General features: G+C 54.2%; 1 protein-coding gene across 21 annotated transcripts in view; it reads left to right on the plus strand.

Annotated features, from left to right (window-relative positions):
* Positions 1–12,850, plus strand: part of ZNF185 (zinc finger protein 185 with LIM domain) — a 77,844-nt gene that overhangs the window by 22,768 nt on the left and 42,226 nt on the right. For 8 of the 21 annotated variants that reach the window (XM_024241007.3, XM_024241013.3, XM_024241012.3 and 5 more), the window contains 6 exons: positions 131–172; positions 1,598–1,681; positions 2,142–2,231; positions 7,999–8,085; positions 11,137–11,241; positions 12,333–12,431. In XM_024241007.3, coding sequence (XP_024096775.1) covers positions 131–172; positions 1,598–1,681; positions 2,142–2,231; positions 7,999–8,085; positions 11,137–11,241; positions 12,333–12,431 — 507 coding nt within the window. The remainder of the gene's footprint in view (positions 1–130; positions 173–1,597; positions 1,682–2,141; positions 2,232–7,998; positions 8,086–11,136; positions 11,242–12,332; positions 12,432–12,850) is intronic. The other 13 variants (XM_024241008.3, XM_024241014.3, XM_024241019.3 and 10 more) reach the window with 7 other exon arrangements.

A 12,850-nucleotide genomic window follows, 5' to 3' on the forward strand; every position in this document is an offset into this window, starting at 1 on the left:
TGGCGGCTACCACCAGGGACAGTGAAGTGCCGGGAATGGAGAGGGCCCAGGACCCTCTGAGGTAGAGCGGTCTTGATGTCACCTGCCCACGGGCTCTGCCCAAAGCATTGCCTTTCTGCTTCCTTTCCAGCAGTCCTACCCAGGAGACACAGGCAGCGTTTATCGCGAAGAGGTAAGTGTCATCAAGGGACACCTTGGAGGCCTGTTACTGGCCACAGGAAGGCCTTCCATCAGCAGGGTTGTAGTGTGGGAGCTGTGGAGAGGGGATGTGGATGTGGGGGACTACTGTCCCTGAGCAGGGGGAGTTGTGAGGGGCTGGGGGCTTCTGTCTGCAGGCCTGGCAAGCACCTGGGTGGCTGTGGTAGCATATGTGGTCAAGCTCTTCCATTTGCCAATGGCTAATGGGGCTGGGCCCCTGACCCAAGATGGAGCATTTCCAAGGCCCTCTGGGAGTTGTTCCCCTGCCCCTGTTGCTTGCCTGTTGCCTTGCCTTCTGCTCTCATCCAGGATCAAAACCTGGGCCATCAGGAGAACTTCCCCCGGGAGGTGACTGTGACATTGGAGATGGGCCCTAAAGGGTGAACAGGGCTTAACAGGGAATGATCAGAACGTCGGGACACTCCAGCTGAGTGAGGGAGGGGTGCCACCATTAGTTGAGACAGGGCACCTTCTGAAGGAGGAAAATATTCGGGGGAAAGCAGGAAAGAAACTTCTGGAAACTTGAATTTGAGGGACTTCCAGTTGAGTGGACAGGGAAGGCCTCTCTCTGTGCTGAGGTGGCTAGCTGGGGACTGAAAACCCAAGAGAAGACAGCATGCCAACTGCCCCAGGCAGAGGGCCCCAGTGCACAGGCCTGGGGTGGGACTAGCTTGCTGTGTTGGAAGACCAGAAAGTTGGCAGGAATACAGAGAGCAGGGATGGTGGCAGCACAAAGGAAGTGACAGAGAACGGGAGGCGGGGCGGGGGGTCTTCCTGGCTCCATTTGGTTCCTGTGGTTTCTGTAACGCAGTACCAAAAACTGAGTGGCTTAAAACATCAGAGAGGGATTCTCTCCCGGTTCTGGAGACCAGAAGTCCAGGTCAAGGTGTTAGCAGGGTGGGTTCCTTCTGGAGGCTTTGAGGGAGAAACCATCCCAGGCCAGTCTCCTGGTTTCTGCTGGTGGTTGGTGATCCTTGGCGTTCCTCGGCTTGTACCTGCATCACTCCAGTCTGTGCCTCTGTCTTCACATGGCCTTCTCTTCTCTGTGTGTCTGTGTCCAGATTTCCCTCTTCTTACAAGGACAGCGGTCATTGGATTTAGGACCCATCCTACTCCAGTATGACCTCATCTTACCTGATTACATCTGCAAAGACCCTATTTCCAAATAAGGTTACAGTCACAGGTTCCAGGGGACATGAATTTTGGGGGGACACTATTCAACCCAGTATGCTGTCCTTATCCTGAGCTGGAGTCACCGAACCCCCAGCCTGGGCCACCTCTTGGCCATGATCCTGAAGGGTTGGGTCAGTTAGATGCCACTGGAGGCATGTTCTTTGAGGCCTGCAAGCTCCAGGGCAGCCAAGAAGACCACGAGCGCCGTTTCTCTTCTTGCTCAAAGGGTGGAGGTGGTGGAAGAGGACGGGCCTTCTGAGAAGAGCCAGGACCCACCTGCTCTGGCAAGATCCACTCCTGGCTCAAACAGGTAATCCATTGCGCTCATCTCTGCCTGGGGCTGGTGGCTGCCATACCTGCCACTCAGTCACTGAGGAACCTCAGTCAGGGCACCTCCATGCTGGGCTTCAAGATCAGTGTCCCCATGTGCCCAGTGACAAGACGGGACAAAGAAATCAGTAAGGGCCCATCTGACTGGATGTCCCAGGGCTGAAAGGAGCAAAACAGTCCCTCCCGGGAGAGAGCACCTGGCTCTGGTCTGTTGAGTACGTATCTGTGTCACCTTAACCCTTGCACCACTGAGCCTGGTGGCAACTTGAACACCCCAAGAAAAAGTACCATCCTTGGGGTTTGAGAGGGCCAGCCACTATGGCAGTAGCCTGCCATTGTCAGACTTGCTCCTTGCACTCCAATAAGTTAGCCACATTTAGCATGCCCAGGGAGGAGGCTCTGACATCTCCAGAGCCTCTCACAGCCACCTTCTTTGCCAGTGCGGATGGAGGCAGGACCAAAGCGTCTCGGGCAATTTGGATCGAGTGCCTGCCGAGTATGCCTAGCCCCGCTGGGAGCCAGGAGCTCAGGTGGGTGCCGAGAGCTGACTCTGGCTTGCGAGTGGGTGCGATGGCTTCCCGCCAGCCTGGCTGGCTGGTTCTGCCAGCTGGGGAGGGTCTGGCAGTGGGGTGATGGGCAAGGACAGGCTGAGCACTGGTGATCTCACTCCAGGAAGGGCCGTGATTTGTCCTGATTTCTGATCCCTGAGAATCTGGGCAGATAATTGTGCCCTCTTCTCTGTGGACAACTAATACCTTCTTGTACTTTGTGCAGAATGGTGCTAAGTCCTGCAGGGAGAGCCATCACCCTGTTGTTGCTGCTGTTTAAAGTGCCTGCCTGGATTGAGACCTTTGCTCAAATCTAGGTCTCCTAAGAGCTGCATCTCTGTAGCACCCTTGGAAGACCCCTGCATCCAGAAGGGGAGAGGGCCTGTCTCTACCGGTCACTTCCCAGGCCCCCAAGGGCTGTTCAGGCTCTCCTAATACCATAGCAATCCCCAGTTTGAGCTCCACAGCCATTTATAGACAGGTGACCACTGTCCTCAGGGTTACTTCCTCAGTCTGGGAGGGAGACAGAAACGCTGGCAGAGGGAGCCAGGAGCATGAGGCCAGCTCCCTCCATGGCCCCAGGCAGCAGACTGCCAGGGTGCTCCTCCTTTTCACTCTCTCCCTCTCTTGATCTTCTCTGGTTATCTGACTCTCCCCATAAGAACTTTGGTCCATAGAAGATGTGGAAAGGAAGATTTGAGCATTCTTTACAGGGCAATATCTAGGGTAGAGCTCCCCAATCTTTTTGGCACCAGGGATTGGTTTCGTGAAAGACACTTTTTCCATGGAACAGAGCAGGGGATGGTTTCAGGATGAAACTGTTCCACCTTAGATCATCAAGCACTGGATTCTCATAAGGAGCGCACAATCTAGATCTCTCACATGTGCAGTTCACAATACGGTTCGCGCTCTTATGAGAATCTGCTGATGTGACAGGCGGCGGAGCTAAGGCGGTAATGATCTCTAGCTTACCTCCTACTGTGCAGCCTGATTCCCAGCAGACCACGGACTGGTACTGATCCTCAGGCTGGGGTTGGGGACCCCTGATCTAGGGGACTTGGCAATTGAGGGATATGGGGGCAAAGGGTGCCACAACAAAGTATTATACCACACCCTGGGGGGCTTAAATCACAGAAATGTATCATCTCCCACTTCTGGAGGCTAGAAGTGTGAGATCAAGGTGACGGCAAGGTTGGTGCCTCTTGAGTCTCTCTCCTTGGCTGGTAGACTCCATCTTCTCCCTGGGTCCTTATATGCTCATCCCTGTCTGTGTGTGCCTGTGTCCTAATCACTTCTCTTTTTTTGAGACAGAGTCTCACTCTGTCGCCCAGGCTGGAGTGCAGTGGCACAGTCACCACTCACTGCAGCCTCGACCTCCCAGGCTCAAGAGAGCCTCCAGCCTTAGCCTCCTGAGTAGCTGGGGCTATAGTCACAGGCCACCATACCCAGCTAGTTGTTTTTTTTAATTTTTGTAGAGACAGGGTTTCACCATGTTGCCCAGGCTGGTCTAGAACTCTAGGACTCAAATGATCCTCCTGCCTTAGCCTCCCAAAGTGCTGGGATTGCAGGCATGAGCCACCCCGCCCAGACCCTAATCATTTCTTATAAGGACATTGGTCCAACTGGATTAGGCCCACCCTAACAACTGTATTTTAACTTAGTCACTTCTTTAATGGCCTCATCTCCAAATGCAGTAACATTCTGAGGTCCTAGGGGTTAAGACCTCAACATATGAATTTTGGGTGGCACCAGTCAGCCCATAACAGTATACAGTTCTCATTTCTTCTTATTTCTCTTTTAAAGAAAGGCAATAAATGGTTTCAGGTGCCTTTTTGTTTGTTTATTTGTTTGTTTTGTTTGTTTTTGAGATGGAGTCTCGCTCTGTCGCCCAGGCTCGAGTACAGTGGTGTGATTTCGGCTCACTGCAGCCTCCGCCTCCCAGGTTCAAGCGATTCTTCTGCCTCAGCCTCCTGAGTAGCTGGGATTACAGGTGCACGCCACCACGCCCGGCTAATTTTTGTATTTTTAGTACAGACGGGTTTCACCATATTGGCCAGGCTGGTCTCAAACTCCTGACCTCGTGATCTGCCCGCCTCAGCCTCCCAAAGTGCTGGGATTACAGGCGTGAGCCACCGCGCTTGGCCTCAGGTGCCTTTTAGGCGATAATATAGGAGGCTGGGCATGGTGGCTCATGCCTGTAATCCCAGCACTTTGGGAGGCCAAGGCAGGAGGATGGCTTGAAGCCAGGAGTTTGAGACCAACCAAGGTAACATAGCAAGACCCCATCTCTACAAAAAAAATAAATAAATAAATAAAAATTAGTTGGGAGCATTGATGTACACCTGGAGTCCCAGCTACTTGGGAGGCTGAGGTGGGAGGACTGCCTGAACCCAGGAGTTTGAGGCTGCAATGAGCTGTGACTGCACCCTTACACTCTAGCCTGGGTGACAGAGCAAGACCCTGTCTCTAAAACAAGAAAAAAAAGAGAGAGAGAATGGAGGAGAATTAGTTGTGCTGTATTATAGATTTAAGAGGCACTTTGACATTTATTCCACAAAATTACTTTCGATGTTTAATCCCCATCATATGGTTGTCATGGCAAGGTGGCTTTTTAAGTTTGCTCAGGCTGCCATAACAAATAAAGGCTGGAGATTCAGGGTCCGGGGCAAGCTCCCAACAGGAGGCTCAGCTTGATGCTTCTGATAGTTCTTTCCTCCAATTCTGGTCACTCAATATTTGGAGCTCACCCAGGCAGCTTCCAGGAAAGCTGCTGGCTGATCCTGACCCTGGAGGGCCGTCTTCTCTGGCCCTACCACGTTAGGTGCTGCACTGGACCAAGCAGCCACCATCAGTACTCCCAGGCCCAGCTCCTATCTGCCTGGTGTCTGAGAAGCCCAGCCCGTGAGGAGCAATGACTCAACCAAACTCAGGGTCCTGCAACACTTCAGAAAAGGCTGGTTTGTGGCAGAGTGGAAGAGGAGAATGTCACAGCCTTGTCCCCAGGCACAGACCTATCGAGGTTACCCTCTCCCCACCCCCTGCCCTGCCCTGTTTCCCTTAGCTACAGTGCAAAGGTCAGCTCCTCATAACTCTTGCCCCCCTTGCAACCTGAACCCAGTATAGGGACCCTCTATTGGAGAAACTGGTTCTACACGTGCACCCCTTCTCGACACCCCCAGGACTGGCTGCTTTACCCGAAGCGCTGGTCAAGCTTGCCTCACCTTACCAGGGCATGGCCTCCTGGGTCCTGGTTCTAGGCTCTGGCCAGCATGCTGCCTGGCAGAGCATCTGGGGAGCAGGGAGTAGGAAGGAGCACAGCTTCTGGCACAGGACAAAACCCTGACTTTGCATCGGACTGACTGTGTGACCTTGAGCAAGGCTCTTCATCTCTCCATGCATCAGTTTCCCCGTGGGTAAAATAGGGAGAGCAGTAATAGCTACTTCCCAAGGCTGTCCCAAATACTAAATGAGATAATGCACCTGAAGTACTTACCACAGTGCCTGGGCGCTGGTATCCTCGGGGGCTCCCAGTCATAGGCGTGCTGAGCTGCAGGGCCCTTATTCAAATACAGGAAGAGATCAATATCTCCACCTGCTGGCATTTGAGGGAAATGCGGCCAAAGGCAGTGAAAAGGAGGGATCCCCCCGCCCCACATCCCCGCCTCCTCGCTCTTTGGCAGGATGAGTCACACACTGTTTGGCACAGGCCACAGTTGGTTGCATTCTCACAGGTGGCTGTGATCAGTTTTGGGCTTCAGGCTTCAGCAGATGCCTGCTTCTCTTCCTTGAGTGCCTTCCAAGGGTGTGCAGCCTTCCAGCGTGGTCCTGGACTTAAGCTTGGACTAGAGCTGTCTGTGGTTGAGAGTCTGGGGAGATGGTGGGGTAGCGGGTTGCAGGAGAGGAGAGACCCTTGTATTAGTTTACTGGAGCTGCTGTAACAAGGTACCAGAAACTGGGTGGCTTAAAACCACACGCATTTATCCTCTCACAATTCTGGAGGCTGGAAGTCTGAGATCAAGGTGTCGGAAGGGCCATGCTCCCTCCAAAGGCTCTGGGGGAAAATCTGTTCCATGCCTTTCTCTTACCTTTTGTTGCCCGCAATCCTTGGTGTTTCCTGGCTCGCGCCTGCCTCACTCCCATCTCGGCCTCTGTCTTCGCACAGCCGTCTTCCCTCTGTGTCTGCCCACATTGCCCTAGTCTGACATCAGTCACTGGAGCAGGCTGGGGTGACACTTTGTTCCCATTTCCTCTGTGACAGAGCCAGAAACGCCAGTGAGAAAATATGTTGTGCTTGCCTGTGACATCCCTGTTCCCTGGCACCACCTGATTTAAATGAGGTAGCCAGGGGTTGTATACTGTCATCATAAATGACATCACCCTCAACAACAATGTCATCATCGTTATCACGAGAGGAGATGGGGAGAAGTCAGAGCTGTCTGTGTGTCTAGGGCCCCTCCTGGCTTTCATGATGGGAGAGGCCTTGTCCTTGGTAGCCCTTCCATTTCCCTCTGGTCACTTTGAGCCCTCCAGGCCCTGGACAGGGTGGAAGTGGAGGGACAGAGATGAGCAGCCCGCTGACCCAGCCCTCCGTGGCTCATTCCTTGCTTTCACCTTGGCCACTCCAAGCCCTACCCCTCCTGGGACCCCTGAGTGGCCTCTTTAAAGTGCCAGTCTGAAACTATAAACCCCCCACCTCCACTGCAAGCCCATCCTGCATCTTCCCTTTGCCATAGCAGATCTAGTCTGTACATTCAGGACCCCAGCCAGCCTCTACCTCCTCCTCCTCCTCCCCCGATCTCCCTTCAGCTGGCCTGGGTCGGGCTATGCCTCCATGAAGCTTGTCCACTGGTCCCCATGGCTAAACCTGTTCTGGGCCCTGCAGCACAGCAAGGTCCGTTTCCATGCCTCTCTGCCCCTGCCTGACTTTGCTGGGCCCAGAGCTTCACCAGGGCAGGCCTGGGGCTCACGCTTGTCTGCACTTCCAGTGCCCAGGGACAATCAAAGGCAGGAGTGACTGCAATGTGGCTTGGAATTAGGCTTTGCTCCATGGACCTAAGGAGGTCTGGTTTGGGGTGAAGGGTCCACCCCCACAAAGCTTGGGAGCTCTGCATTCTCTCTGGCCCTGGCCACACCATGGCCAAACCTGCTGGGCGTCATGCCTTGCGATACGGCCAGAGAATGCATCAGACTTGGAGGGATGTGTGTCTGGGGTGGCCTGTGGTCACCTGAGGGAGGGCTCTGAACGTGGCTGGTAAGAGGAAAGCTCAAAGGGGCCCTTTGTCCTCACCCCCGAGTCTGCGACATCCCCTCCCACTGGTTTTCATTCCATATTTGGTCTGTGGGTTTTCTCAGTCTCTCATACCCCTCGGTCCCCACCAGTCCATGAATGCAGAATTACCCCTGGCTTCACAAATGGCCACTTTGGATACCCTGGTGGGGCCACACGCTGGGGTTGCCTCTGCAAATGGTTGGTAGAAACACGGGTTGGAAGGTTTCATTTCTACCCAGAAGGGCCCTTGCTGTGCCTGAGGGAGGGCTGGGCTCAGGTCAGGGGTGGGAGACTGGGGAAGGGGCCTGCAGGTCAGTGGCCCGAGCTCAGCTGCAGCACCAACAAGGCTCAAGGCCACGGAGGAGATGAGAGCAAAACAAAAGGGGGCAGTGGGTCTGGGCGGCCCACCGCACTCGCCAGCCCAAGAAGGGGGAGACTTTTCTCACCTGCAACCCACTGGGTCTCTCCTTTGGCCCGCAGCTCAAGAGGTGAGGAAATTGTCCGCCTGCAGATCCTGACACCCAGGGCAGGACTCCGCCTGGTGGCCCCAGACCTGGAAGGCATGAGGTATGGGGGTCCTGCTGCTGTCCTGGCTCCCTGGACACCATTCTAGAGATGGAAGCAGCAGCCTCAGTTTGCAAATGATGAGGCCTAGGGCCGGCTCTGCCACTGTAGGGCCAACAGGTTGATGGCAGGTATGGTCGACCTGGGTTGTCTGCCCCATCTCATTCTTTCACTCAGAAAACCATTATGGAGCAAGCGCTTAGTCTGTGTAAGGGCACAGGCCCGACCCTGAGACACAGTAGTGAACAGGACCCCCTGGCTGGAATTGCCATCTGCCTGGTGGGGAAGGCAGACGCCGACATGAGCATGAAGGAGGTCAGCCAGAGATGCTGTGTGCCAGGAGCCCCTGGGAAGTGACAGCTGAACCCTGCCAATCCCTGACGATGGGACCAGTCAGCCGTGCTGGGGATGTTGGTGGGGGTGGGAGAAGGATTGGGTCTAAGGAGCCCGTGAAGGCCACTGAGGCCATTGCCCTGCCTGTGTGAGAGGGCCACTGGGAATAGAGTGGGGTCACTGGGTCAGAGTCCACAGCTCTCCATGCCACTAGGCTCTGTGCTGGCGAGGGGTGGGTCAAGGAGGCCGCAACCAGCAGGGAGCACGAGGGGCTCAGCCTCTGCCCTGGGGTGGGGGTTAGACAGCCAGGTGACATGCAGGCAGGATTCGGGGGCTGGGGTGCAGGCCAGGAGAGATCCGAGCAGGGAGACTGGGCCCCTACCTTGTGAAGGCCAGAGACTGGGGAGAGAGGCGGGAGTGTACACTGAAGGTCATCCCTTAATCTCTGGGGTGGCAGGAACTTCGAGCAGAGGCCTCTCAACAGTGTGGTGGGTGGGAGTGCTTGGGGAGGGCTTCCTGGAGGAAGTGACATCCAAGATGAGTCCTGAGCGATCTCTAGGTCCCTTTACTCTCCTCCTTGGCTCCTCCCACTTTAATTCTGCCCCCAAGGCACCAAGTCCTGTCCATTTTATTTTAGAGATGTTTCCATCCCTATTGCTCTGCCCCTGGCCCAGGCCTCCACTGCTACTCACCCAGTTGTCTGCGACCGTTTCCTACTATCCCATCCCTGGACTCCCTTCCACATCTATCTGGGTGATGTTTCCAAAGGGCAGAAGTAGTTATGCCAGCCCCCTGCAGAAAGCCCTACAAAGCCCCTCCCACTATGCTCTGCAGCCTGAAGTCAGTACCTGGCCCCACCTGCAGGCTCCTCCCTCCCTGGGCCTTTCTCTGTGCAGGCTGGAGGCTCTGCCTGAGATGCCCTTTTCCCCTCTTCATTTTTCTGTTCCACCTCAAATGTCCTCTCTTCTGGGTCATCTCCTTCTGCTGAGTTTCTTCCCCAGGCAGCATCTGAGGGCTTGTTGATTCTGCATGGCGTCATCCATTCTGCATGGATGTAGAGACAATCACTACGCCCATTTCACAGATGAAGAAACTGAGACCCTGAATGGTTAAGTAACTTGCTCAAGGTCACATGGTCCAAAGCAGGCAGATCCGCTCAGCCTGCCCTACTCCCACCTTCCATCTTCTGCACCATAGCTCATTGTACTAGTTGGGGCAGGGAGCAGGGAGACAGAGAGGGGTGATGGAAAGACTTGGCATTTGCTGAGTGAACTCATTTGACAAGTTTATTCGTAGGCATTGAAGTCAAAATTTCCAGGAGGGAGGTATTTTAAGGTTTGTGATTGAGGTTTGAGAGAGTGATTAGGGCTCAAGAGATTTCCACGTTATATGCAGATAGAATAGAGCTGAAATCATGAGCATAAACTAGCTTTACATGGGGCTCATGGTGAGCCAATGGAAGCTGGGCACCGACCTCAGTATGCAGGTGGCAGCCACCTGGCCAGCCCTCCTGGGGACAGCTGGGTGAGGGCAGTGTCTTCTCGCCATGTTGAAAGTGAGCCTCCTGAGAGCCAGTTGGGAGGTAGTGGGTGTGCCGGCCAGTATAGAGGAGAGGCGGGAACAAGTGGAGATCGTTGCTTCAAGGGTGGCAGTTGACGCCTTGGGAGGGGAGGAGACAGCCCAGCAGGTGGTGGAGCACGCGAAGGGGAGGAGAAAAAGGCGGAGACCAGGAAGGTGTGTGGCCAGGGAGATAGGCAGGTGGTGTTGACAGGACCAAGGGAGGAGGGGTGGCGAGAAGGCTGGAGTGGCCCACTGGGTCAGTAGTATTGAATGTGGTTTGAAATAACGATGGGACTGTCTCTCCTGGATTTGACAACATGCGGCTCCCTGAGGACCTGAAGGAGAACAGAAGGGGGCTTAAATTAGGAGATTAGGATCAGTCTTACACCATACAGGGATATAGTCCAGAACTCGGAAGTCAGACTGCCTGGATTCAAATCCCAGCTACTCCTCTTATTACCTGTGAAATTTGGGGCAAATCACAGGGGCTTTGTGTTCCTCTGTTTGCTCATCCAAAAGACGGGCATGGGTGATAACAGTGCCCATATCCTGGGGTTCATTTGCAGAGTTAATGCATATAAAGTCACAAGAACAGGCTCAAATGCTCAATCAACAGTAGCTATTGCCAGGCGCAGTGGCTCACACCTGTAATCCCAGCACAGTAGCTATAAAACAACAACAAAAAAAAAACCCAAAAAACAGTAGCTATTAGTAATGAAGTTTTGAGAATTGGCCAATCTGTCAATCAGCAGGGTTTGTTTGTTTTTGGTTTTGTTTTTTAAGACAGCATCTTGCTGTGTGTGCCCAGGCTCAAGTGCAGTGGTGCCATCACAGCTCACTGCAGCCTCAACCTTCCAGGTTCAACCTCCCAAGTAGCTGGGACCACAGGCACACACCACCACTCCTGATTAACTTTCAAAAATATTTTTGTGGAGATGGAGTCCAGCTATGTTTCTCAGGCTGGTCTTGAACTCCTGGGCTCAAGTGATCCTCTTGCCTCGGCCTCTCAAAATGCTGGGTTATAGGCGTGAGCCACTGCACCCGGCCCGGTAGCAGGTTTTAAGCTCCGTGGAGACAGCTGGCATTTGAGGATGAGGTAACAGCCCACACCTGAGTGTGAATGGCTGCTGCATGGTTAACTTCCACTTCTTTCCTCCACAGGTCTTCCCCAGGCAACAAAGACAAGGAGGCCCCCTGCTCCAGAGAGCTCCAGAGGGACTTGGCTGGTGAGGAGGCTTTCAGGGGCCCCAACACAGACGCTGCAAGGTAACTCAGTGCAGGAAGCAGACACTTCATTCCCAGAACACGGAACCCACATACACCCAGCTGAAGGACTTCCATGGCCTCCGGTGCAATGTCAATGGATGCAGCTGGGGCCAGGAAGGTCCTGTTCCCACTGTTCCCCCAGTACCTGGGGTAGTGCAGGTCTTTAATGAACATCTGTTGAAAGAAAGAAAGAATGAATGAATGAGGCCTGGAGGGGAGTAGGCCCCTGCCATGATTCCTCAGGCTGCCAGTTAGAGAGCAGGACCAAACTCCAGGGCAGGCTATCCCCAGCTCCTGGCCTGTGCTGGGTTCCCTCCATTCCCCTGAAGCTTCCACACTCACTGTGCTTTTACTGCAGGACAAAGCAGCCCTGCCAATGGCCAGGGCAAAGCAAGGCCACCAAGATGGCAGTCTGGGAGAGTCAGTGACCAAAGTATGTGGGCCCCCATAGAGCATGTAGCGGAGACTTTCAGGATGACCTGTGGACTAAGGGAGACATTGTGGCAAGGGGTGAGGGGTCCAGGATGGGAAGTTGGAGCCATAGCGGTGGATGATGAGTCCAGATGGGATGATTGTCCCCAGTCACTGTATAGCCAGCCCACTGACCTGTCCTCCAAGCCAGACCAGTGCCAAATGTGTCTGGTGAGCAGTGGCTGCAGGCTGGGCATTTCTTCAGTGAGAACCTGGTAGCCAGTTATAGCTAAGAACCCACACACCCGTCTTCTCAGTGTGGATCCCTGGAGCCCCTAGCTGGAACCCTGAGCCCTGGGAATGAGGAAAGGAATTCTTCCATGGCTTATTACCAGCCCCACATGTCTTGCCCCTTGCTCTGTTGGCAATCAGCCCCCACCCAACGAACTGACTTCCTCCTGACTTTCCACCTTGCTCCCAACCAACCCATCAGGTTTGGAAAAAATACAGAAATACTTCCTGTTAGAGTCAACTTGGGCTTGGCTCAGCTCTGGTCAGAGCAGCACAGAGCAGCAGCCAAAGGCCTGTGCTTCTGGTCTTGAGGCCCACTCTCATGGCATCTGGGTTAGATGAGATCAAAACGCAACTAGAGTCAGCAAATACTCCACTTCTCATAACAGGTCAAGCGCACAGTTGAGTGATGGCAATGTGGGATCCGGAACCACGGGCTCCCGGCCTGAAGGCTTGGCTGCAGTAGACATCGGCTCCGAGAGAGGAAGGTGAGCTGCCCGGGGGAGGCAGGTTCTCTCATGCCCCTGGTGACAGACCAGGGTCAAGCTGCCAGGCTGCTTGGGCTGCTGTGGGTGCGGCACTGGTCACTTCCTATGGCTCCTGTCTACTGCTTCTCTCACACTCCCACCTTCCACCACATCCTGTGTCCTTGGGCTTTCCACTTTTTGGAATCTTGTTCATTTTTTCTGACCCCTGCCACTGGCCCTCAAGCTCCTCCAGAGTAGGCACTAGGCCCACTCACAGCTGGAGGCCCAGCCCTTACATGGTGCTGGTCTTGGGCTGGTCAAATGAACGTGTAGGGAATACATGAAGGGACAAATTAATGAGTGAATGAATGATGGAAGAGTCGGCACCTTCTTACTTCTCGGTTAAGCTCTGAGGACCAGCTAGGAGGCCCTTTGCTCCT

This window comes from Pongo abelii, chromosome X (genome assembly GCF_028885655.2).
Source record: "Pongo abelii isolate AG06213 chromosome X, NHGRI_mPonAbe1-v2.0_pri, whole genome shotgun sequence".
Taxonomy (NCBI): domain Eukaryota; kingdom Metazoa; phylum Chordata; class Mammalia; order Primates; family Hominidae; genus Pongo; species Pongo abelii.